A 27,867-nucleotide genomic window follows, 5' to 3' on the forward strand; every position below is an offset into this window, starting at 1 on the left:
TCTATTTCATCGTCATTGTAATGCTGTCACTTTGAGCACTGATATCTCAAAACCTACCATAAAAATCTGTTTAATTTGTTAATCTTAGCTTGAACGATTGCATATCATCCTCTGATAATCATGATGAGCCTGTTGGTCACTTTTGATAGTCGAAAAATGCTGCACAAATTGTTCGCGGAGTATTGGTCACATGATCAGTTTACAACTAGATGATTAGATCAAGCCGAAACAAAGCTGTAAAGTAGTGAGCGTCTATATTTGGTAAAGGATCTTCGGTAAAACCCGAAGTGTTTACCATGAACTAGTGCTACGATAAGTTTTATATTGAGCCTTTTATTGGCCTTTCAATTCACTTGAGAACATCACGTGACAAAACACTAACCAAATGTAATGACCACGTCAGAGAAATAAACAGATTCCAATCTGCAGCGGTTTTTCGTTTTTTCAGCTTTCAAGAGCTTGTGATTAGATTTCCACATATTTTGCACCTACAACACAATAGAGTAAGACATGGTGAATCTTTTGATACCAAATAGCTGTAATGTGAATTTTGTTGCAAGTCAACCTTAAACTACAGTTGTCTTCTCTCTCATCTTTAACTGCATTTGTCTTCTCACATATTTTATACTACTGACGAATCTTGCAAATTAACTATAATTAGTTTTGCAGGTACGAGATAAACTTCATTGGCTGAGTGAAGAAGCTTTGCGAGAGAATATGCAAGTCCTAGAGAACATCTATGGCAGAGAGGACACGATAGGCAGGCTCATATCTCTTCTTGAATTTCGGGAGGACGACTCTACAAAACGTAATTCTGCTATTAACCTAATGAAGTATTGCTATAGTTGGAGCATGTAAAAGCTGTTATTAGTACGCCATAAAATTGTTTGTACAGAATTTAGTCACCTTCAGTTTTACACTTGTTGGCATCTATGTGTAAAGTCTAACAAAAGTAAGTTTCACTTTGATCACTTTCACTTTGATCGCTTTCACTTTGATCGATTTTATCACTTTCACTTTGGCCAATTGATATTTCAAATTAGAGATTGTTAACAGCTAACAACATGAATTGTTATCTGTCAACACTTGCATTCCATAAAGCTAGAGTTAGAACTTATGTTTGACCACTGAGTTTGCGATGAGCAGCTAGAGATTTATGTCATTGGTTGGAGTTAATGAAAAAGTCATTACTGTCTTTTCGCTTTCCTTGTATCAGTAGTTTTTGTCCTTTGGGGTCGAACATACTTTCGATATATCGACTATACAGGAGGGATGTGATTATTCATGCCTTGGTAGTCAGGAGAGGAAGTTTATATGGTATGATTTTGTCATCTTTTCGCGAGGTAGCAAAGATCGTACGCATGATTCTCTGTAATCAAACATACCTTTTATATATTGATAATACGTTGTGTGACTGGTTGTTGTAGTCATCAATATCTGTGGAATGCCTGGAATAGGGAAGAGCTTCCTGGTTAAACACCTGAGGAACAGACTTCTGAATACAAACACCTTTTACGTTGATGCTAGGTAGATCGTTTTATTCATTAATTCTTGGCTTTAGTCTCAACTGGAAGCGGGTAGGCTAACCTTTGTTCCGAGTTTCATAAGGATCTTCCCATCATCACGCATCGGTAGTTGGCTTCCTGGGCTGTGGTCATAGCTTCAGTTTCTGTTTCTAAAAACTCTTTTATCAAGACTTTGCTAATTGTTAATAGTGAAGATATATTTTTGTAGTTTGGCATTTTCGGATTTATCTTTGAGTCAATTAAAAACTCCTAACCTTTAAGCTGAAGGTCATTGACTCATCTGAGAGCTTAGCTCACACTTGCTAAATTGTATTCACTTCTTCCGTGTTTTATCTGCTGTTAAATATCTACCGTATTTTTTGGACTATTAGTCGCTACTTTTTTTGGGGTTTTGAGCCATATGGCTTATATAAGGATGCGGCTATTTTGTGGTTTTTGTCTTTCACCGCTAGAGCGCATTAACCAGAATCTCCGGATAGTGCGTGCCTCTAGCGGTGAAAGAAAAAACGAAACAATGCCTAACGGTACTGTTAGGCATTAGATTAAAAAGTTAATACGAAACAGTGCCGTTAGGCACTGTTCTGTTTGAAACAGCAAAGTTGCTGCCGCGTTAAAAAGCACCGTCCTGAGTTCTGCGGCCTATATAAAGGTGCGGCTTCTGGTATTGTTTTATTATTGTCTTTTGGAAAATATAGCATATGCGGCTTATATCGGGGTGCGGTTTATAGTCCGAAAAGTACGGTACATAAGATCACCCCGACAATGATTTTAACAAATATTCTAACCTGGGCCCAAAATAATTCCAACATGCAACTTTTGAAGTTGAAGAGGCATGAGAAAATTGACAATAACAAGTAAAACTATGAAAAGAACCAAACTTTTATAAACTAGGCTACAATAAGTTCAAGTATGTCATACTGCATACATCTATTACCACTTCTACCTCTGAACTGACACTTTAGATGCTGATGCTTTAGTCTTTGTGTGTCCATAGTAAAGAAATAACAATAATTTGTTTGGTTGATTTTTATAACTTTGTTAATTTAGCTTTGTTACTAATAAATCAGTTTTTTATGTTTACTCTTTTTGTCCGGTGTATTTGTTTTACAGCTTTGTGTAACTGCCTTTACTATTTATCATGACATTTTATCTCTAGAACAGCCTGTATTTTGTGGGGGTATTTGCTCTACCGTATTCTGGTTTAGACATACATGTAGAAAGAAAATCCTGGAATGAGTTACCATCTCAGTTAATTTGACTGAAGATTAGTGATTCTGATTGATTCTTAATGGCCTGTAGAATTACCCTTGCTTGACCAAAGTTAAGAGTGCCTCATGGCTCAGTTTTTTTTCTGCTGAATGTGATATCAATGTCAATAACATAGAATGCAGTATGTTATTTTTTCACTATGAGTTTAGTGTTGTTACTTATGTCAGCAAGCAGTACAAAACTGCAAAATGAAATTTGGTTGGAGTTGATGGTTTCAATCAATCCATAACTCCAATCAGATCAAGCTGCAGTTTCACCAAGACAAAATACTAATATATTGTTCAAGGAAAGCGACTCTTATTTTAGTGGTAGAATAATTTTCTTTCCAATTTTTGTCCCCTCTATGTACCAAACACGTAAATAGAATATTTTGGAGTATGTTGCGGGCCTCATTTTGTAGGGGAGTGACAAGCATTGAGGATCTGGAGTTTGAGATTGTAGTGCAATCAAACATTCTGAACTATGTACCAGAGAAGAAAAACCTCATGGGTCTTTTCTCAGGCTTCCTTAAAGGGAACAATAGAGGTAGGTGCTTAATGTTTGACAACTTCAACTGTTTATTGGGATTAATAGTTAACAGCATTCTTATCTTTCAACACCTCTTCTTGTTCAGCTTAAACATTATATCCTTATCAGAAGTTACTAAATAAATGTGTTCTAGTTACCTGACATTGTGGACGATTATTTTTTATGGTCCAGTAACATGTCTAAATCCATTTCTTGTTAATTGTACTGACGTTTTAGTTTGATTGACAGATAAAAAGTATTGAAAATGGAGCATCCACCGATCACTGCGCACTGCATAGTGCATAGCACATGTTACACTGACTACTAGCATAGGCATATCTCACCATCTTTGATCCTCGCTGAGTATAGCTCCTCAAAAGAGAGATTATTATTTAATTGTAGATCAATTTGTGCTCATCATTGATGATTTATCGGGCATGATGGATAGTGGCAGCCGGTCTTTTGCCTCTATTGCACTTCTCGACTTCCTCAATAACTTTATACTTGAGATGGACCGTTCACAAGTGAAGGTATATACATCAATGGCTAGCGTAGATGGTACCTGGGAATACTGTCCTATTAGGATATGTATTGTTTCAAGTGAGAAATATTTGGGAGTACCAGTCTAATCTTTATGGGGAATTGTTACGTGTGTGTTACATGAGGATAGCATATCTATCAGTATGGTTGATGTTTAAAAATAAATGTTATTTGATAATACATGTACCGGTCTAATAGGTGTGATGGCTGTTTAAAATAGGTGATACTAGGAAATACCAGATTTATCCATAGGAAAATTATCTTTATCACACTATATTTTAAAAGGCAAGTTCTAGCAGTAAACTGATGCTCATGCTTTTGATATTTGATTATGGTATGTGCTTCATTCTACATCTTCACTCTACCACTCCTTCACTCCACCACTCCTTCAGTATACCGCTGTTTCAGTATACCACTCCTTCAGTATACCACTCCTTCAGTATACCACTCCTTTAGTATACCACTCCTTCAGTATACCACTCCTTCAGTGTATCATTCCTTCAGTGTACCACTCCTTCAGTATACCGCTCCTTCAGTACACCGCTCCTTCAGTATACCACTCTTTCAGTGTACCACTCCTTCAATCTACCACTCCTCCAGTATACCACTCCTTCAGTATACCACTCCTTCAGTGTACCACTCCTTCAGTATACCACTCCTTGAGTATACCACTCCTACAGTGTACCAATCCTTCAGTATACCACTCCTTCAGTATACCACTCCTTCAGTATACCGCTCCTTCAGTATACCGCTCCTTCAGTATACCACTCCTTCAGTATACCGCTTCTTCAGTATACCGCTCCTTCAGTATACCGCTCCTTCAGTATACCGCTCCTTCAGTATACCGCTCTTTCAGTATACCGCTCCTTCAGTATACCACTCTTTCAGTACATCACTCTTTCATTATACCACTCCTTCAGTATATCAATCATTCAGTGTACCACTCCTTCAGTATACCACTCCTTCAGTATACCACTCCTTCAATATACCACTCCTTCAGTATACCACTCCTTCATTATACCACTCCTTCAGTATACCACTCCTTCAGTATACCACTCCTTCAGTATACCACTCTTTCAGTATACCACTCCTTCAATACATCACTCTTTCATTATACCACTCTTTCAGTACATCACTCTTTCATTATACCACTCCTTCAGTATGCCACTCCTGCATTATACCACTCATTCAGTATACCACTCATTCAGTATACCACTCCTTCAGTATACCACTCCTTCAGTATACCACTCCTTCAGTGTACTACTCCTTCAGTGTACCACTCCTTTAGTATACCGCTCCTTCAGTATATCACTCCTTCAGTATACCGCTCCTTCAGTATACCACTCCTTCAGTATACCGCTCCTTCAGTATATCACTCCTTCAGTATACCACTCATTCAGTATATCACTCCTTCAGTATACCGCTCCTTCAGTATACCACTCCTTCAGTATACCACTCCTTCAGTATACCACTCCTTCAGTGTATCATTCCTTCATTATACCACTCTTTCAGTATACCACTCCTTCAGTATATCATTCCTTCAGTGTATCATTTCTTCAGTGTACCACTCCTTCAGTATACCACTCCTTCAGTGTACTACTCCTTCAGTGTGCCACTCCTTTAGTATACCGCTCTTTCAGTATACCGCTCCTTCAGTATACCACTCTTTCAGTACATCACTCTTTCATTATACCACTCCTTCAGTATATCAATCATTCAGTGTACCACTCCTTCAGTATACCACTCCTTCAGTATACCACTCCTTCAATATACCACTCCTTCAGTATACCACTCTTTCATTATACCACTCCTTCAGTATACCACTCCTTCAGTATACCACTCTTTCAGTATACCACTCCTTCAATACATCACTCTTTCATTATACCACTCTTTCAGTACATCACTCTTTCATTATACCACTCCTTCAGTATACCACTCCTTCAGTATACTACTCCTTCAATACATCACTCTTTCATTATACCACTCCTTCAGTATATCAATCATTCAGTGTACCACTCCTTCAGTATACCACTCCTTCAGTATACCACTCCTTCAATATACCACTCCTTCAGTATACCACTCCTTCAGTGTACTACTCCTTCAGTGTACCACTCCTTTAGTATACCGCTCCTTCAGTATATCACCCATTCAGTATACCGCTCCTTCAGTATACCACTCCTTCAGTATACCGCTCCTTCAGTATACCACTCCTTCAGTATACCACTCCTTCAGTATACCACTCCTTCAGTATACCACTCTTTCAGTACATCACTCTTTCATTATACCACTCCTTCAGTATATCAATCATTCAGTGTACCACTCCTTCAGTATACCACTCCTTCAGTATACCACTCCTTCAATATACCACTCCTTCAGTATACCACTCCTTCAGTGTACTACTCCTTCAGTGTACCACTCCTTTAGTATACCGCTCCTTCAGTATATCACCCTTCAGTATACCGCTCCTTCAGTATACCACTCCTTCAGTATACCGCTCCTTCAGTATATCACTCCTTCAGTATACCACTCCTTCAGTATATCACTCCTTCAGTATACCGCTCCTTCAGTATACCACTCCTTCAGTATACCACTCCTTCAGTATACCACTCCTTCAGTGTATCATTCCTTCATTATACCACTCCTTCAGTATACCACTCCTTCAGTATATCATTCCTTCAGTGTATCATTTCTTCAGTGTACCACTCCTTCAGTATACCACTCCTTCAGTGTACTACTCCTTCAGTGTGCCACTCCTTTAGTATACCGCTCCTTCAGTATATCACTCCTTCAGTATACCACTCCTTCAGTGTACTACTCCTTCAGTGTACCACTCCTTTAGTATACCACTCCTGCATTATACCACTATTTCAATATACCACTCTTTCAGTATACCACTCCTTCAGTATACCACTCCTTCAGTGTACTACTCCTTCAGTGTACCACTCCTTTAGTATACCACTCCTTCAGTATACCACTCCTTCAGTATACCACTCCTTCAGTGTACTACTCCTTCAGTGTACCACTCCTTTAGTATACCACTCCTGCATTATACCACTATTTCAATATACCACTCTTTCAGTATACCACTCCTTCAGTATACCACTCCTTCAGTGTACTACTCCTTCAGTGTACCACTCCTTTAGTATACCACTCCTTCAGTATACCACTCCTTTAGTATACCACTCCTTCAGTATACCACTCCTTCAATACATCACTCTTTCATTATACCACTCTTTCAGTACATCACTCTTTCATTATACCACTCCTTCAGTATACCACTCCTGCATTATACCACTCCTTCAGTATACCACTCCTTCAGTGTACCACTCCTTCAATATACCACTCCTTCAGTATACCACTCCTTTAGTATACCACTCCTTCAGTATACCACTCCTTCAATACATCACTCTTTCATTATACCACTCTTTCAGTACATCACTCTTTCATTATACCACTCCTTCAGTATACCACTCCTTCAGTATACCACTCCTTCAGTGTACTACTCCTTCAGTGTACCACTCCTTTAGTATACCACTCCTTCAGTATACCACTCTTTCAGTATACCACTCCTTCAATACATCACTCTTTCATTATACCACTCCTTCAGTATACCACTCCTGCATTATACCACTCTTTCAGTATACCACTCCTTCAATATACCACTCCTTCAGTGTACTACTCCTTCAGTATACCACTCCTTCAGTGTACCACTCCTTCAGTGTACTACTCCTTCAATATACCACTCCTTCAGTGTACTACTCCTTCAGTATACCACTCATTCAGTGTACCACTCCTTCAGTGTACTACTCCTTTAGTGTACCACTCCTTCAGTATACCACTCTTTCAGTATACCACTCCTTCAGTATACCACTCCTTCAATACATCACTCTTTCATTATACCACTCATTCAGTATACCACTCCTGCATTATACCACTCTTTCAGTATACCACTCCTTCAGTGTACCACTCCTTCAGTGTACTACTCCTTCAGTATACCACTCCTTCAGTGTACCACTCCTTCAGTGTACTACTCCTTCAGTATACCACTCCTTCAGTGTACCACTCCTTCAGTGTACTACTCCTTCAGTATACCACTCCTTCAGTGTACCACTCCTTCAGTGTACTACTCCTTCAGTGTACCACTCCTTCAGTATACCACTCTTTCAGTATACCACTCTTTCAGTATACCACTCCTTCAATACATCACTCTTTCATTATACCACTCTTTCAGTACATCACTCTTTCATTATACCACTCATTCAGTATACCACTCCTGCATTATACCACTCCTTCAGTGTACCACTCATTCAGTATACCACTCCTGCATTATACCACTCCTTCAGTATACCACTCCTTCAGTATACCACTCATTCAGTATACCACTCCTTCAGTATACCACTCCTTCAGTATACCACTCCTGCATTATACCACTCATTCAGTATACCACTCCTTCAGTATACCACTCCTTCAGTATACCACTCCTTCAGTATACCACTCCTTCAGTGTACTACTCCTTCATTATACCACTCCTTCAGTATACCACTCCTTCAGTATACCACTCTTTCAGTATACCACTCCTTCAATACATCACTCTTTCATTATACCACTCTTTCAGTACATCACTCTTTCATTATACCACTCCTTCAGTATACCACTCCTGCATTATACCACTCATTCAGTATACCACTCCTTCAGTGTACTACTCCTTCAGTGTACCACTCCTTCAGTATACCACTATTTCAGTATACCACTCCTTCAGTCTATCACTCCTTCAGTATACCACTCCTTCAGTATACCACTCCTTCAGTATACCACTCCTTCAGTATACCACTCCTTCAGTACACCACTCCTTCAGTATACCACTCCTTCAGTACACCACTCCTTCAGTATACCACTCCTTCAGTATACCACTCCTTCAGTATACCAATCCTTCAGTGTACTACTCCTTCAGTGTACCACTCCTTCAGTATACCACTATTTCAGTATACCACTCCTTCAGTCTATCACTCCTTCAGTATACCACTCCTTCAGTATACCACTCCTTCAGTATACCACTCCTTCAGTATACCACTCCTTCAGTATACCACTCCTTCAGTATACCACTCCTTCAGTATACCACTCCTTCAGTACACCACTCCTTCAGTATACCACTCCTTCAGTACACCACTCCTTCAGTATACCACTCCTTCAGTATACCACTCCTTCATTATACCACTCCTTTTGTGTACCACTCCTTTTGTATACCACTCCTCTGATCTACTTTACCTTCAATCTACCATGTCTTTTGTCCACCAGGCTTTTCATCTAACATGCTTCCAATCTCTCGTGCCTCCAATCATCCTTAGTAGTTCCTTAATATGTTCCTTAATTTTGATCTTCTGGTGTTCTTAGTTTTTTCAGACACTCCTTTAATTCTTAGATGAAGCTAGTTGTGACGAGTCAAGGCCACCTAGAGATGCTGTCTGAGTCTGAGGAGCAGCATATTCTTATTCCCATGAAAAAGAAGATTGCTGGCTTTACAAAGGATGTCCCTCTCAACCCGCTGCAGTATGATGATGCAGTCAAGTTCCTCGACCCTTCAATGGTAAGGTCAGAAGCTCTAGTATAATTTTCATTTCTTTTACACTCAGTATGTTTTTTTGTCACGTTGGTCAAGGTCGTAGCCATGTGGCTGAGTGGGGGATACAGAACACTACTTTATTCTGAGCAAAGTTTCTCATCAAACAGTAATCTACGATATCGACTGCGACATTTTGTTTCGTTCTAAAATACAGTCATACTTCGACTTACGAGCTTAATGCGTTTCGAGACTGAGCTCGTATGTCAATTTACTCGCATTTTGGTGCAATTTATTTATACATAGAACAATTAAATATATATTGATTGGTTCCCATACTCCACAAATGCAAATAAAACACTCAAAACAAGATATTGTAACAGAAAGAACATGTTGGTTATCAGGGGCGGATCTACTGTGGTGCATATGGTGCAAATGCACCACCATAAAAATGGCAAAAAATTTAAAAATAAAGATTTAAAATCCATCAAGAATTGAGTAAATTACAATTCATTTCACTGAGAACTTGCTTTGGGAGGAAATGAACAAAAACGGCCTAGTAGAGCTCGTCATAACGAACCAGTTTTAATAACATTGACCTGAATTTGTTTAGCTTATAAACAAATGAGAGTGGTCCCAATAAACATCCCCAATTGAGCCACAACTTTTTCGAAAGAATTACTACAAGCAATTTTAAAAGCAAAATGTCTAAAAAGAAAGGTCAAGAACGAACTTTGGATCATTTCTTTCGACGACAAAACAACAATTCAAAAAAGTATGCCCTAATATGTCTGTTTTATAATAGCATCGTTATGTAGCTAATACTGCGAAACATTTTTTATGGTAGTTTGCAGAAATGATGGCTTATTTTTGCACAGCCAAACCAAATGGCTGTTGAGGTTTTGTGATTGATTTTGTCTTGATTTTATTTTATTGCATAAATGTTTGTTAACTTTCTGTTTACATGTAATTTTGATATATATATAGTATAAGGAACATTATAAAACACCAATTTAATTAATCATATCTAATGTCAATTTGTACCTCTAAACTTGTTGTTTGCTGCAAATAAATGATTACACTTTTTTGGGCTCAAACACACCTCTCCCTCATTCTAAGATGCCTAACTTTCAAAAGGTTCCGCTAGCGCCGGGCCAGGTAAGGGGGTCACCCTGCGCACCCCCTCCCTCTCTAGATATATTACACAAATTTTGCACCACACACGTTTTTTCCTAGATCCACCCCTGGTTATTGTCCTAACTTACCACATGCTTTCAAAAAGCAACAAATAAAAAATAATGCAAGGAAATGTGATTAATTGAAATGTAAAATTAAATACCTACAATAGCAGCTAACGCTAGCATTTGCCAGAGAGGGAGATATAAGTTATCATTCATTACAACGGTTGACTTTGATAAATTTGGATTTAATCAAAGTCTTAAAAGACAAACTTAGAAGCAAACCTAAAAGCAAACTTTCATTTTTAACCTAACATAATTAAAATTTCTTCGGCGTTCATAGTTTCAAGTTGCGCGCTAATTAGCTAATTTTTCCTTTGTTTCGCTTTCACGACTAGCCGGCCGTTTTAAGATAAACCTATCTAAGGACGTTTGCCTTTGTCGCCCTTTCAACATGTTGCGATTAGGACGAGCACAGTTGTCGTCACAAAAGGTTACTGCACGACCACTAGCCAAATCTTCCGAATGTATATTTTTATAGTTTTGATAGATAGCACCGGCCTTTTCACATAGCATCGTTTCAGTTACGCTCTCACCGGCCAATTGTTTATCTTTTATCCAATGCCTGAGCAGTCTCTCCATCATCGGTCGTGAAGATCGCTGCGCCGTTTAGAAACTATGGTTAGTCCTTTTGCGAACTAAATGCCCTGAATATAATCCTTCTGTTTGATAATTGTGGATGTATTTCGGTCATATTGCTAAGCTAGCTCAATCACGCATACACATTTCGCATATTTTTCAATAATTTTTCGTTTAATATCAATTGTTATCATTTACTTTTTCTTTGCATTATCTTTCATTTTACGGGCAAACTTTCGGTCTACGCGCAGTACTTTTAATTCACATAATTATGCACTGAAAATCGCACACAAAAAACACGGCACAAAAGTATAACCTGAGCAGTTAAAAACTACAGAGTGATGCAGTTCTCATAACACCTTCGGCATACTTGGCAACTGACTCACGCGCTCGTATTTCAAACATGGCTCGTATGTTAGTGCTAAAACTTGCTTAAAAGCTAGCTCGTATCTCAAGTTTCTCGTACGTTGGAGCACTCGTAAGTTGAAGTATTATTGTAATACTGATGAGCAACAAATGCTTCAGGTTTCCCCACTCATGTCAGTTAAACAATTTCACCTTTTACAGTTTTTGGCTAGATATTGTATAATCAAACTAATTACGGGATATGTTGAAACAGCGCCTTCTTCTTTAATGTGTTTTTAAAGAATTACTCTACTAATAGACTTTTCACATAAACTACAAGAATGTATTATCTACTCATTATGCTTCATGGAAATAAATGAAATTTTATATTATTTATTTTTAGAAGGCTTTTCACATATAAAACACATGTTTTATGTATGTGATTGATAAACAAATCTTTTTCATTATTATTGTTATTATCCATGCAATGCCGGGCATTCAGTAGGAGGACAACACAGTTTTAGATTACTTTTTAGGTTTGTCAACAATTTTCATATCATAAACCAGTTATGATGAGTTTTACGTATGGCTGATAACCCAATTGGTTATATTTATTACAGCAAGACATGAGTGAGCATGAAAAGAGACATCTGGTGAGACAGTGTGATGGACATCCTCTGTCTCTGCAGCTTATGGGTGGATTAGCTACTACTGATTTCACTCCCACCACTGAAGTGACACACGTTTCTCCCACAGACCTGAAGGAAAGAATTCAGAGTAGGCTGCCTAATCTGTTTGAGAAAGCCTTTGAAAAGCTGTCAGAAGGTCATCCAGAGAATGTGAAGATTTTGTGTTCAGTCGTCCTGTTTGATCTCGGTGCACCTTTGAAAGCTCTCCATTATGTAAGTGTTGAGATCATGGCTTTGGTTTCTATTGCTAACTACATATGGAGGTTTGTAATTTAACTCTTTTGCTACCCAATTAATTTATTTACAGGAACATAATTATATATTTGATAAACCTGATATTCGAAAAGGGCGTTTACAAATCGTCATAACTTTTGAACCGCATCGTCTATAAAAAAATGTTTTGATGCCAAATTATTCAATATAAGTGTTTACATCAGCTGTTGCCATAAAAATGCCACAAAATTGTTGAAGAATGAGCTCGGACACTGTTTTGGCCATTTTAGGTTCGACCATGAGCATGTCCGAGTTGGACGATTTAAAGAATTATTACAGCTTACAGTATTATTATTACTGCTAAAAATAAAATTACTAAAAATATGCACTCTCAATAGTACTATTGTTCATTAGAAAGTCACCAAAACTGCATCGATCCAAAATTTGTGAAATCTTCGGAGCTATAACGCGTCTGACACGGCTGGTCATTGCTAAGAAGAAATTGCAAAAAAATACAGTTAATGCAAAGCGAAATTTCACTCGGAATGAGTTGTAATTGTATTCTCCCTTTGGTCAACGCAGGCAAAAAGTTGTTTTCTTTCGTTTAAGTACGGATACGATAGGTTAATTATTTAATTACTTACTAATCGGAAATTTTTTGTGCGGCCATCTGCAAATGCTTTGCCGAGCCATATTACGCGGATCGTGCTAGCAAAAGAGTTAGGAACAAAACATGACCATAAAACTAAAACACAGGATTCTGCAGGAATATTAGCGCCATATAATGTAGTATATAAGCTGATAGGTCGACCTAGTTCATTTATTACCTTGATCGCACGTGATTGGTTATTTTCCATATGGTTATATCTTGCCTCTAGTTTTTTTTAGGTATTTGACTCATTCAGAGGTTTTTCCATTTTGAGTTAATCATCTTCTCTTTCAATTCATTTTGTTGCAAAAAATAAAGCTACTTAAAATTTTGACATGTACGACATTTATATTAGTAAATGATCTTCGTCACTATGAATAGATCTTCCAATGAAAGTTTATTTGTCAACATTTCCTATAAAGCGCTCTCAGCTGATCTCCCCTTACTTGCTCATTCCTCCTTCTTCCCTTCCACCTCTATCTCATTCCTCTCTAGTTAGTTTATTGATACCCTTTCCTTATCTCATTTTCTAACCTTCTACTTTGTCCCACTCATGGCCTTTATTTATCTCATCTTTCTTTAATCCCTGCTTCCTGTCGAGTGCTAACCACTTTCAATAAAACCAGCCAGTTTTTAGCAATATTTGATGACCCTACTTCGCAGATGGTGATGAATGGAAAAGGGTCATTCACTAACTTTTCTGACCGAGTAAAGAAAGAGTTTGGACAAAGTTTCTGGTTACGACTTCATGTCTTTTCGAGGCAGCAGTACACAATGCTGACATTGCATCATCCTCTCGTAGGAAGCTTTCTAAAGCAGAAGATGACTGAATCCCAGGAATTCGTTGAACTAAAGGTCAAGGTAAGCAAGCGCCTCCTCTCATTGGTATGTCAAACAGGATAGTCAACTAAAAATTACTTCATTCTAGTCGTTAGTTTCGGATAATTTTGATAACTGGTTATATTGCATACGATATAACATTATCTGTGAAGGATTTACAGTTTCAACTGCGCATTTAAACTCTGATCAGAAGTAGTTGTGTCTAACATGTTGGCAGTCATAGAGACAGGCATAAGATAAGGGATCCAGAACAACTGATGGATAATTTTTACAATAACTAGTTATTTCCCAAATCAACTATTTTCTTCACAAAGATATCTGTTAGATTGACAAATGTCTATTTTGGGAATTCATCGGATGTTTCAACCAAACTACTCTTTTAGAGCACGAGTCTTGGTTAGAATTCTTAAGTTCAGTATTCAGGGATAAAATATGGCTCTTTTTCCAATTGGTTGCTAAAATGAAAACGAGGACAATTCTTAAGTTAGTGTCTTTTTAGTTTTCGCTGCCGTCTGACTGAACTGACTGACTAACTTTTTTAAAGGAGTGTTAGGTGGGAAGAGCACGGTTTTTCCCACTATGTACATTGTCTTTTGTTCAGTGGTTCTGCAACCGCTCTTGTGAATTTGAAATTCTATTTATGCTACCTGAGTCTCTGATATACTGCTTGACTAAACCCTTCCGTATACTGGCTTTTTCGAAAAAAACACTTTTCAGAAATAGCTATGCAGCATTCACCTTTCGATTATTCAAGTCTAATTTCCTGGGATTAACTCGCGATTGTTTGGCATGGTTGGGCATGAGCAGTAGCATGGCCAATGACAAGTCTGAACGCTGTTTGTTGTAACTAGGTAACAGACTACCTACTCTGAGTCTACCAAATCTGAATATACTGTAAAACCTCTATTTGAACGCAATGGTGCTCTATTTTTCAACCCTTCCCCTATATTGGCGGTCAAATAGAGGTGGCATTCAAATAGAAATGGCGTTCGATTAGAGGTTTTACAGTATATAGGTATGCATTAACATTACTAGTTGTTGTAGGTAGATACTAGCAAAGAAATCCAATCCATCCCCTGCCACTGCCTGTCATTGCCAGGCAGATTATATTACTAGTTCAGCAGTTAATAAATCAGCAAAGTTTGCTAGTAGTCAGCTGTGAATTTTCCTTTATCAATTCTCTACTATTTAGTAGCATTAGAACTGTAGGAATAGCACACTTACCGCTGTATGTACTTATTTAAAATATGGTGTCGGCATTAGGAAAATATGCAGTTGACAGTCTTTGAGCTTATCAGCTTATCACTGAGGACAGGACAAATGATTTGGCTTTTAGCTTTGACTTAAATGAGAATATCATAAAGTTATTGAAGTATGTGGTTCATAAAACTCTTGCCCCACCTTCTTTGACACTATTTATTTACCTGTTGACCTATTTACAGTTGAAGGAACGCTTTATTAGCTATCATATTGGCAAGTTGGTTGATTTTGGAAAAGGTTGTATCCCAGAGCCACCATACAAATCAGACTTCATATCAAGAATCTGCCTGAAATTCCTTCAAGACCTTCCCAACTTCAAAAGGATGTTTTCTTACGTTTCCGATTTCAACGACTCAAGTTTCCTCTTTTCGGGTTTCTTAGAAACACCGACCAATGTCGCCTTTCTCTTCGTGTCCATCTGGCAGTTTCACGGTTGGCTTGAAGAACCATTAATGAAATCCCTTGAAAATTTCTTCTTCGAAAGTGAACAAAGTGTGGAGTTATCCGCTCTTGTACAGACACTCTACGGGATGATTTTGGCTGTCAGCAAGCAGTGGGATAAACTCGGAGAATTTTTTGGTCCTCACAGAGTTCCAGCTAATCGAAAACGTCTAATAGCGACTTCTCCTCAGCTCTATTATTTCTGTGAAGCTGTGCACAGTTTCACCAGCCTCGTTTTCTATTCGCAGAAGTCTTTCCAGAAACAAGTAGGTGTTGACCCGTTAGTAGAGAAACGAAAGAGCGCCGCGAAGTCAGCTCAGAAATATATTTCTCGTCTTTCCGATGACTGGAAGCTGGTGAAAAGTTACTTTCTTATACACATCCTAATGGAAACGGCAGAGGCAGTATTCTTACTTAATCCATTGAACTCTGTCACCCTTGAGGAAGTCTTCCGCCTGTGTGAGCAAGCTAAAGACAAGCTGACTCAAGGTCATATTTTAGAGTCCAAGTAAGTGCATCACCAGCTCCTACAAGTTAATATGTATGTCTATGCCATGTCACGGTTATTAGTTCAAAGTAGAGAGCTAACAGGTTGGGGTTCAAATCCCGAAAGAGGCCACTAGTGGTAACAGATAGGACATCAAACCTTAATTTGCTCTCTGCGATTGGGCATGTTTTCAGTCATTGAGATTCCCTTGGCACTGGACTCAGACATGTCCAGCCACGATCACTGAGCCGTTGCTTGTGCTACAATGCTCTTAAAATTACTCACAGCCTCTGCTTGCTGTAGGTTAAGCAGATGTCACACTCAATCTTTGAGAGATTGCTCACACACCACACAGTGTGAAGCAAAACATTACTGGGAGAATGTATTTCATATGCTCATTTCTATGAGGCTAGTTTGCACAGCTGCCATTTCTGACTAGACACCATGAAACATGTAATCTAATGCTAGTTTAGATGTAGCTTGTAGCTGTGGTATATTACTTCGGTACAGGGCATGCAGGGATGATCAATCATATCCACACTTGAGCATAGCTGAGAATCAGCAGAGTAACTCATAGATTATGTATAGAAAACAGCTTTATGCTAAACAGATGTGATGCATTGTCGAAACCTCCGAGGCTCAAGTAGTGATTACAGTCCTTATGTCTGTATGATGATTGTAGTGACTCCAGTTGAATCAGTTTAAATAAACTGAAGTTAACTGATTCAACTGGAGTTTGCTGCCAAGTTTGGCAGCAACCGTGTCACTAAAATCTATTTATTGCTGCTGTATCAATGACTAGCTGTACTACTCAGGGGTTTCCCGGGTAATAAAAAAGTCTTTGGTCAGAAAATTGATTTGTATTTAACATATATAACAACATTTGCTGTTCTAACTTTCAAACTACATATCATGAGAGAAGTGTTTTATGTAGTTGAAATAAATTAAGAGAGAAATAAAAACAACTGTAAAAGTTTTAAAACTTTGTCAAACAACTTTTAAACTTCATATCTTGAGGAAAATGTTTCGTACAGGTCAAATAAATAAAAATAAATAAATTGACTATAAAAAGGTTTAGATAAACATGTAAAATAATTAGCGAATAATAGCTAAATTAAGTCAGTTTTGCTACGATTACAATAGAAGATGATTCTGTAATGATACAATTAATACGATCTGAGAAAACAAAATAAAACTCCTGAATATGTTGAATTAATAATAACAATTATTGCATAGAAGTTTGTGTATAAATAAGGTTACTGTTCCACCAGAAGCTATCCATCAAATTTTGAATACGACGATACTTGTATCGTTCGATACCGGTACAAATGTAAAGATGAAATATAGTACTGTCTATGTCTAACTGAATGGAGAGATTATGTCGAGGCTTTCACGCGGAGACGATGTAATCGTGAGAAGAATTGGCTTTGGCCCCAGGCATAGTAATTGAACCTTACAAAAACTTCTTAACCGTTCTTATTTGTTAATTTTTAACATTCTTAACAGGGGCGTTGTAACGCGTGGCCTCGTCTGTAAAATAATCAGCGTCCGCTATATCTATGGCTATAGCAGGAATGACAGACAGATCCACACACATACTTTGACAAATATATATACAGTGAAACATGGATAACTCAAACTTCACGGGACCGAGCGAAACTGTTTGAGTTATCAGAGCGTTCAAGTTATCAGAGCACAGTCACAAGTGAATTTATTTATCAGTAGATACATATACAAACTACATGTATATATAAAACTAAAGTATAGGTTGTTTGTTGTAAGTTAAAGGGCATCTGATGTAGAGTTTTAAAGTATTTATCAAAAAGTATAGATATTTTTATCCACTTGAGATTTGTGTGTTGTTTTAGGTGATGTGACTGCCAAAACTTTTTCAGATTAAAATTGGCAAAACCTAATCGCGGTTAAAACGCTCAGAAGACATTTTTTCTTCCGAGTGTTTTACTCGAGATCAATTTTGCCAATTTTAATCTTAAAACGTCTTGTCAGTCACATCACCTAAAACTGCAAACAAATCTCAGTCCAATAGAAAAATATCTATTCTTTCTGATAATTTTTAAAACTGGACATAAGTAAACATTTATGACCAATGCAAAAAAGCATGCTTTACATCTGATCAGTTGTTTCATTTAAAAAACTTATCGAGTAGTCTGTGACAAGGTATTCTTTTGACAAAGGTCAACAGTGTGACTTATTGTAGAAATAGATTTTAAACAGTTATTATAGTCCTTAAAAACTTGTTAGTCTTTTCTAACAAAATTGGCCCATCGATAGGTACGCCTTCACTACGCACTTGTCTAAACCAAGTCAATAATTCACCATCCAAATCATCGTGCGACGTCGAACGATCTCTTAGCCTTGATGAATTTTGGTCACATAACGATCTTATTCTTTTTTTTGTTTAATCCATGTTGACACTGTACTTTTTGGAAGATTTACTCTTTTTGATAATGCTGATAGCTTTTGTCCTGCTTCGATTTCTTCGAGTACTTTAAGTTTGTCAGAAGGTTTCCACGCTTTTCTTGGCTTGCGTGATGCCATCGTAAAGTGGATGTCTGTTGTAGCGGACGCCAAGCCACGAGCCTATTTGTGACATTTTATCTTTAGGTATCCGCATATAATCACTGTTACAATATGTTTTTTGCATGCTGTGTTTATCTTTATTAAATTTTTATTGCCAATACCTTCTAACGTTTATAGCTTGGCCGTAACTAAGCGAACGTCTTAGCGACCCTGTTAATCACTTTTATACGATTTCTTTTTCGGTTCCATTATACGGTACGGGGGGAAATTATATGTACACTATACGCGTATAAAAAGCGCTTTCGTTAAGAAAGCAGAGTAGTCTCAGCTCCGCGACTAGTGGAAACTCTTTCGAAACAAATTGAACGGAAACCAGGTTTGTGAATTCGGCAAAAAACTGTTCGAGTTAACGGTGTCGAGGTCGAGTTATATAGAGCCATTTATCATTGCGTGGGAACGGACCAAGCAAATCCATTCGAGTTAACCATGTGTTCGATATATCCGAGGGCGAGTTATCCATGTTTCACTGTATATAGATTGTTGTTTTTATTTGTCTACAAAACATCGGTTTAAAGAGGAGCTTTCACGAAACTTTGGTAGGTTCTATCTGAAAGTATTGTTATTTTCTATCATGTTCAATTGTTTTTTATGTTTACAATGATCTGACTGCCAGGATGTTTTAAGAATAAAATCGACAAAGCTTGATCGCGGTTAAAATGCTCAGAAGCAAAATACGTCCAAATGATGTCACTAGTTGCTATCGTTGTTATAGTTGATATCGGCTATTGCATTCAAGTTGCAGCGTTACATTACATGTCTTTGTTCTGTCAGTATCTTTGCAACTATAGACATCATAATCACACTTTCATTTGATCTGAGCGTTTCAAATGCGATCAAGTTTTGTCGATTTTAATCTGGAAACATCCTGGCAGTCAGATTACCTCAAACCTCAAAAATGATTGCAAATGATAGAAAAATACCGATACCTTTTGGTAAAATCTACTAAAATGTTGTTTAAGTTCATCTTTAAATGTTATCAGTATTTATCAGGATTTACCCTTGCAACAAATTTTATGGTTTCCCACCATTGTCCGCAAGACACTTACAATTATATCAGCTTAATCCACAGAGTGTATGCCAAGTTGGCCTGCTACAAGGAAGCCCAGGGATCATCTTGTGTCAAGGACGGCGTAATGGAAAGCGGGAAGGCAACAGCTTACGGATCCTTTAGTGAGGCAGCTTCCAGCTATAAAACCGTCAGCAAACTGCTCAAAGATCGAAAGATGGACACCGGATTAGAAGCAGCCAAGAATTATTCTCAGTATGCCGGGTTGCTTCGTGTTTGGGGTTATGTCATGTGAGTCCCAGAACCAAGTTTCTTGTCTTTTGCTCACAAGTATTTTCCTCTTTTTGTGTTATTCACATCCATACATTCAGTTTTTTTGCTAACTTAAAAAGACCAGAGGACTCCGGGGACAGAAACCAGAGTTCATATGAAATGCTAAAGTCTAGCCCTAGAGTCACTATTCGACGTGCGTAAGAAGCAAAACCCCTAATATCTTTTGTCAAGGACTCTCTTATCTTATCATTTTGGTTATGAAGCTGATAGCAAAATTTGACTTTCTTAACATATGTTATACTTTTATATTATATGTTAATGATCTTACTTTGAAGTTGTCGGATATAATCGTCGAACAACTTTGAAGTTTGACTTTTTTATAAATGTGCAGTTAACTTTAAATTAACCCCGTGAATGGCAGTGGTTAATACTTTATATTAACCACTGTCATCTATGAACAAATTTAGCTTTCGGTCTGCTGCCATTCATTTGACTGAAAATCGCTGATTTTGCTGCATGATATGTATACAATTTTTCAATTTCAAACCTTATCTGAAACATTTTTGTTACATATTCTATGTTGCCAACCTGTTAACAAAAGAGCTATGCAAAAATTCATAGTATTTATAATCTGTCCATTGCTAAAGCTATGTGAAGCTACAATCGCTATGAAGCTATTGCGATCCTCTACAGTTTTCATTACTCTTACAAAACTATTACTGTCACCAACATCAGAGTCAGTGCTGTCACTTTTATTATCTGAGTATTTAATTAAGTCTGAATATGAATCGGCTATAATGTCATCAACAAAAGCTATTGTTTTTCCAACACGGAGGTGCTTGCCGAAGCCATATTACAACTGAAACGTTCGATCATCAGAAACAAAGTTTGTTTTTGACTTCTGTAGTATCTTTAGTAATGCATCGTTATTACTATTATATATTCAATGCTTTTGTAGTACCTTTTGTAATGCGTTACTACAGTAATACTTCAACATACAAGTGCTCCAACGCACGAGAAACTTGAGATACGCGCCAGCTTTCAAGCAAGTTTTAGCACTAACATACGAGCCATGTTTGAGATGCGAGCACTTGAGTCGGTTGCCAAGTATGCCAGAGGTGTTTTATGAGAACAGCATCACTATGTATTTTTCAACTGCTCAGGTTATACTTTTGTACCGGGTTTTTTTATGCGCGATTTTCAGTGCAGAATTATGTGAATTAAAAGTATTGTGCCTAGACCGAAAGTTTGCCAGTAAAATGAAAGATAATGCAAAGAAAAAGCAAATGATTAGTTATCCTTCATTACAACAGTTGACTTTGATAAAGTTGGATTTTATTAAAGTCTTAAAAGACAAACATAGAAGCAAATCTTAAAGCAAACTTTCATTTTTAACTTGGCGTAATTAAAATTTCTTCGGCGTTCATAGTTTTAAGTTTCTCGCCGGTTAGCTAACTTTTCCTTTGTTTCGCTTTCACGACCAGCCGGCCGTTTAAGATAAACCCATCTAAAGATGTTTGCCTTTGTCGCCCTTTCCACATGTTGCGATTAGGATGAACACAGGTGTCGTCACAAAGGGTTAATGCACGACCACTAGCCAACTTGTCCGAATGTCTATTTTACAGTTTTGATAGATAGCACCGGCCTTTTCACATAGCATCGTTTTAGTTACGCTGTCACCGGCCAATTGTTTATCCAATGCCATCAGCGGTCGTGAAGATCGCTGCGCCGTTTAGAAACTATGGTTAGTCCTTTTGCGAACTAAATGCCCTGAATATAATCCTTCTGTTTGATAATTGTTGATGTATTTCTGTCATATTGCTGAGCTAGCTCAATCACGCATACACATTTCGCATATTTTTCAATAATTTTCCGTTCAATATCAATTGTTATCATTTGTTTTTTCTTTGCCTTAAATTTCATTTTACTGGCAAACTTTCGGTCCACGCACAATACTTTTAATTCACATAATTCTGCACTGAAAATCGCGCATAAAAAAACCCGGTACAAAAGTATAACCTGAGCAGTTGAAAGATACATAGTGATGCTGTTCTCATAAAACACCTCTGGCATACTTGGCAACTGACTCAAGTGCTCGTATCTCAAGCATGGCTCGTATGTTAGTGATAAAACTTGCTTGAAAGCTGGTTCGTATCTCAAGTTTCTCGTACGTTGGAGCACTTGTATGTTGAAGTATTACTGTATTATTGTATGTTGAGTGGCTTTTAGTATCTTGTTTAAAATACTAATACTATTGATTGAGAGGATGAATCCCACTACAGATTTAAGTATGCAACACTGCGAAATTTGTATTTTGTAAGTCTCACCACTATTAAGAGATATACTTGACTGTTGATGGTAACTACTTGTAACTAGTGCCTAGTGCTACTAGTAGCTACTGTAGCTAGTGCTAGTGGCTAGTGCTACTTGCGCAGACAGAACTATGTTATAATTGTTCTGTGTTTCTCAGAGTGTCTAGTGAGGGAAGCTCTGAACAGACTACAAGCATGTTCGAACTAGCTGAGAAGCTAGGAAACAAAGCTGTTAGCATATATGAGAATTGCTCCATGCATTCAGCAGCGGATTTACTCACGGCCTACATCTACCATGGCATGACTTACAGAAATTTATACAAATATCATCATCATGTCCGACCGGGTAAGCAATTTACTAGCTTTCTATCGGGAGGCTCAGTGAGGCCAGCAGGTAGTTATTGTGGTTCAGAACAATTGCTGCACAGATGGCAGCAGGATTTTGCTTGTTCAACAAAGTTTTTCTCTGGGAAGGCTAACGGTATACTCTACTAGCGGTTGTCCGGCGTGCAGGCGATTCCTTTCATTTTTAATCAGATAGCTCGTAACATACATGTAGATTTCTAACGCAGTTCGCTACACTGTTATGACAACAATTCATGAGTGCGTTCATTGATGGCATTGATTCTCACATTAAACGAACCATAGGTAATTCGTAGAGCCCTGGCTGGCTGATTATACATATATCTCTTTCCTCAGGTAGGTAGTTGTTTGTCGGTCTATTAGGCTGAACATCACAAGTTCAAACCTTGTACCAAGCAATCTTTTATTAAGCACTTTGATTACAGACCATATTATTTCTGGAAAGTGGCGGTTTCAAACAAGATTGCAAGATCAAAGTTTTATATCTATATAAAAGATTATTCATTTAGTAATATTGGATTATTCACATATTACTGTATATACTGTATAATAGCATACGTTGTGTTTTGGCTGCATATAAAATTGATCACATTGTTTGGTTTCATGAGTTTCAAGGTTAAAATAGAATTATTTGGGTAATCCACATGTATGATGAATACCGGGAAGGTTGTTTCATCAGGTGTTTGAGTTATTCACTGTTTCCATGGTGCGCAGTACTGCGAAGCAGCCCCTCCGAAGTCGAGGGGATTGTACGTTTCCATGCTGCGCAGTGGTTTTCAGCAAATTAGCAGAGAAGAGAAATTGTATAAATCGAATCGCCTGATGGAAAATAGAATCGATCACGGATGCCGAACGCCAGAAGCGGTCTTTTTATGCTTCTGTCATCGTTATACTTTTATTTACAATACACATTCACAAGGTTTTACAAACCTAAACACAAATTTTACAAAGCAATATATTTTTAACAAGTATTTTTAAGTAATATATTATTTAAACGTTAATTTAGGACTTGCCACCTATGTTTCGAAAAGTGTTGGCATCGATAACAAAGTCCAGGAAAATAATCACCTCATCATCCTCGTGGGTGCAGACCATAATTAAATTTAGGTGAAAGAAGATCGGAAAAATAGAAGAAAACAATATTAGCGGGATAACCTTTGTACTAGTTTATGGCCCTCGAAGAATCCGTCTCCACGGCATGAGAGCTATGCGCAGCCACTGTGCAATCGCTGTTTCTTTGATGCGAATTTGCACTGGCTTCGCACTGATCAGTGCGCAGTGATTTCAGTGCGAAGACGCCGTTTCCATGATTCGGAGATAGCGCAACTCCGAAGCACTGCGCATCATGGAAACGTAGTGATTCAGTAGCACTATGGGCTGACTGAAAACTTATGATAAGCTAGTAATGAGAGATGAGTTGACATTAGCAAAAGTGGGGCGTGATTTGCCATTTGCCAATGTACTATTGCAGCAGTTGTTGATTAACAATAAGTGACATTTGTAGTCAATAGCTCTCATTTGTTTACTAAATGGTTTATTGTTTTATGATATATGATAGATTGTTATTTAGTAAGAATACGTATAAAAATTATATTGTAGTTTGTATTATTACCGGTTACGATTTCCCACATAAGTTGAGGGTGCAGTTAACAGAGCTCCTCAGTTTAATTCCTCGGTTCATCCCTTAGCATGATGAATGAGGAGTTGTGGACTTGTCGCAATCCTTGATCAGAGGTCCTATCAGCTCAGTACAAATGTATGACTCTCCCTTTCCACTAGTTGGGCAACTCCACAGTTTTGTAGTGTGTTGGGTTTTGTTTTGTTGAAGGTCTGATTTTAGAATGTTCTAGAATATTAATTTATGAGTAAAACTCTTGAAACCTTTTGTCCACAGATTTACAATGATTTAGAAGTTGTAGCTCAGAGTTAATGGGACATCACTTTCAGTCTGTCAGTCATCCAAAAGTGCAGGACAGCTTGTCAAGTGGTCAGGAGATAATAAAAATGATATAAATGGAGAATTGTATGTCTTCAATTTTATCCAATTTTTAGGACCATGGGTACAAAAATGGCAATACAACTATGGGTCGAAGGCTCTAAAGTTCTATGGACGCGCCTACGAGCTGCTTAAAAATTCCTATCATAAGTGTGGCCTGACTGCAGATGACTGGAGAATTGACAAATTACAAAACCAACTACAACATTTTATGAGATTGCAGAACTTTGAAGAAGAAAGTGTTGACAAAGTCAAAGCCAACTTACAGGTAAGTAATAATTCACTGGTAAGTATTATTCGCGGAGCCAACTTACAGGTGTTTTTCTTAAAATCAACTAACAGGTAACTTACAGATATTTAATAGTCTCTGAGCCGACTTACGAGTAAGTGCTAGTTTTAAAGCTAACTTACAAGTAATTGCTCATCTCAGACCCATTCACTTTGATAGTTATATGGAAGCTCTTGATTTGTTCATTCAACATTGGAACCTAAACGATTTGTAGGTAATTAATTTAAAAGGTTATTTCCTTGAAATATGGCTTCGCAGTACAAGTAGCTGTCTATTATTTTTTTATTTTGTATAACAAAGAGAACATAATTTTTAATATTGTATTGCATTTATTGTAACAGGCCAAATTTTTAGCTAATTTAATTCTGCATTATTTGTTATTATTTTGTATTATATTACTCATATTTATTAGACGTCTGGGAGGTCTAGGTAATATTATTAACATCACGTAGATGTCATCCTACACAATTCATTTGTTTTTAACCAGGAAATATGGCAGCGGGCACAAAGAGGAGCCCACGAGCCTCTGGAACTCTCAGGCTCAGACGTCTACCCGTCATCTTCAGATGATGATAGCCTTGGCTCCGGTCATATGGACTATGAGGTCAGTGAGAGTAACCCGGTTGGTGCTGCTGCAGGCTCAGTGATTAAATCAGCTCGGATGCCAGTTGACATAACTGGGGAACAAGAGGCGAAGAAAGTCAAGCATTAGCTGGCTTTTTTACCAGGAAGTCACCCATTGGCCAAGTCATTTAATAGATTCAAAAGCAAGTCATTGAATTGACGCAATGCAAAATCATTCAATGGCATCATGGACAAATCATTGTAAATAGACCAAAGCTTTTTGTGTGCATGGCAAATTTACGCAAATCATTTTTTGCTAGGTATTTCAACATGTATAGCCATATGAGAGTTTATTGAGACAAATTGTACAGTTGGTCATGCAGATCAGATCTCTCCATCAACTGCACTCATTTTTATATGATTGTCTGATTATATTTACCTTGGATCTACTTCAATGTCGGGTATGGCATGGTATGCAGTCTTGCATAGACATTGGTATCTCGGTGAACATTTATTTTAACACATTTATAGCACGTTACATTATGTACTGTATAAATGGCACATGTTTTTTTCTGCTGGTGCCACTGGTGACCTATGCAAAAGGCAATCTATCAAATACAATTTTTTACTGATATGTTTTGTAGTTTAGGGCTTTTTGTAGATCTCGGTTCTGTTTGAATTATCATCGGTTTTAGGTGTTGCGCTGTACATGATGTATCTTTCCAAAGACAATCGACCAAATACTTTTTTTCTACACCTTGCTATTTATTTCTATAACAATTAGAAATTGCTAGAATCTATAGATATCTTATGTAATCACTCAAGTTTACTTAAAACTTGGGATTGTTTTTTCAGTATCGCGAGTGCATTGTAAGAGGCTGTTTAACTCAGCACTAAATCTGGCTAAGGTAGCCTAAATAAAGACTTTCTCTGAGATGAGATATGATACTATGTACATGTTGGATGTCGAGGGATCAAAATGAGTGGTCAGGTGACGAAAGGGAGTTACGCTACTTGAGTGATGGGATATGGTTCATTCTTTAGCGAAGTCAAAAGCAAACAAACATGGAAGAATAGTTTTTAGCATAGCCCTTTAAATTAGTACAGTAATGCTTCACAACTTCGGGGTTTCATTACTTGGCGATGTAAAACAATAGTTATTAAAAATGGAAGATAGTGAATAAAAATGAACAACTACAATACATAAATCCCTCTCCTAATCTGGCTCAATGAGATCTCTCTGTGAGGATCATTTTAGTAGCAGTCATCATAGATCACTACTTTCCTTGATCATGCCTCTCGAGCGCTCTCGACCTTCAAATCTGTCTAATGAAGTGTCCAGTTAACTTTCTAAAAAAGAGGAAAATGCTTACAATTAGTAAAAAAGGGACATTCTTAGATGTGTGTTTGCTTCTTCCTATTTCACATATCTCCACATTTAGTTGGGTCAGGGGTCCAGATTAACTACGAGGTATTACTGTAATGCATCAAATAGCTGTCTGGCTAACATGTTTTACCTAAAATTACGTACGGCATTGTGTCAAATGTAAGTACATCAGTTACATCGACATACAGTTACATTTGTAGATTACAAAATAGCTTCTGGAAGAACAGCCTAATCACAAAAGCCTATTTAATTGCAATATTACAATATTTTATAATCAAAGAAATACTCATTAGTGCTAATGACCAGAATATAGAGCTACACAAAAAAGCTATGGGTTGTGTCTGAATTTCCTAGGTCGTATGACTTGCGTGATATTCCTGAAACGACATGATTTTTCTGAAAAGTGCGTAGTTGTTGGTAAAAGTAAAATATTTAGCCATTTCACTATTTTATTAGATTTGCTGTGAGTCTAATTCAATTAGTTCAATGTTGAACATCTGGTTTGCATCATTGTTTATTAATTAAATTCTTATAGGAAGATGTGTAAAGAATTTGACTAAGTTCCTCTACTTGCTCCACAAAAAAGCAAACCACTCGAGTGTGAGGCAATAGATATACAATGTATATTTCACAATTATATAATAACTAGCTGTGCTACCTGGCATTGCCCGGGTATCAAAAATCAGCTTATAAACAATGAGAGGTAATAAGAGTTGCCTGCCACTTGTTATTAGCTTGGCATATTGCCAATGGTTAATTTGAGTAAGCTCACTAATAAGAGCTGCCGCATCTCACGACGTAATGCCACCACATAACGTCATGACCGAGAGCGGTAGCATATTTGCTCCCATATAGCGACATATCGCCTCATGAATAAATTAATATCGTGTGGCTGAATTGGTAAGGCGCTGGACTGGCGAACCGGAGGGTCCTTAT

At 37.6% G+C, this 27,867-nt stretch overlaps 1 protein-coding gene across 1 annotated transcript in view; it reads left to right on the forward strand.

Annotated features, from left to right (window-relative positions):
* LOC137408362 (uncharacterized) overlaps window positions 1-26,483 on the forward strand; it is a 34,106-nt gene extending 7,623 nt beyond the window's left edge. Inside the window, exons 5-17 of the mRNA XM_068094861.1 lie at window positions 670-808; window positions 1,428-1,527; window positions 3,196-3,320; window positions 3,705-3,832; window positions 9,262-9,426; window positions 12,182-12,463; window positions 13,776-13,973; window positions 15,395-16,161; window positions 19,811-20,038; window positions 22,491-22,678; window positions 24,748-24,959; window positions 25,468-25,729; window positions 25,788-26,483. Of these exons, the coding sequence (XP_067950962.1) occupies window positions 670-808; window positions 1,428-1,527; window positions 3,196-3,320; window positions 3,705-3,832; window positions 9,262-9,426; window positions 12,182-12,463; window positions 13,776-13,973; window positions 15,395-16,161; window positions 19,811-20,038; window positions 22,491-22,678; window positions 24,748-24,959; window positions 25,468-25,692 (2,757 nt within the window). The 3' untranslated portion in view covers window positions 25,693-25,729; window positions 25,788-26,483. The remainder of the gene's footprint in view (window positions 1-669; window positions 809-1,427; window positions 1,528-3,195; window positions 3,321-3,704; window positions 3,833-9,261; window positions 9,427-12,181; window positions 12,464-13,775; window positions 13,974-15,394; window positions 16,162-19,810; window positions 20,039-22,490; window positions 22,679-24,747; window positions 24,960-25,467; window positions 25,730-25,787) is intronic.
* Window positions 26,484-27,867: the final 1,384 nt, after the last annotated feature.

This window comes from Watersipora subatra, chromosome 11 (assembly GCF_963576615.1).
Source record: "Watersipora subatra chromosome 11, tzWatSuba1.1, whole genome shotgun sequence".
NCBI classification, from domain to species: domain Eukaryota; kingdom Metazoa; phylum Bryozoa; class Gymnolaemata; order Cheilostomatida; family Watersiporidae; genus Watersipora; species Watersipora subatra.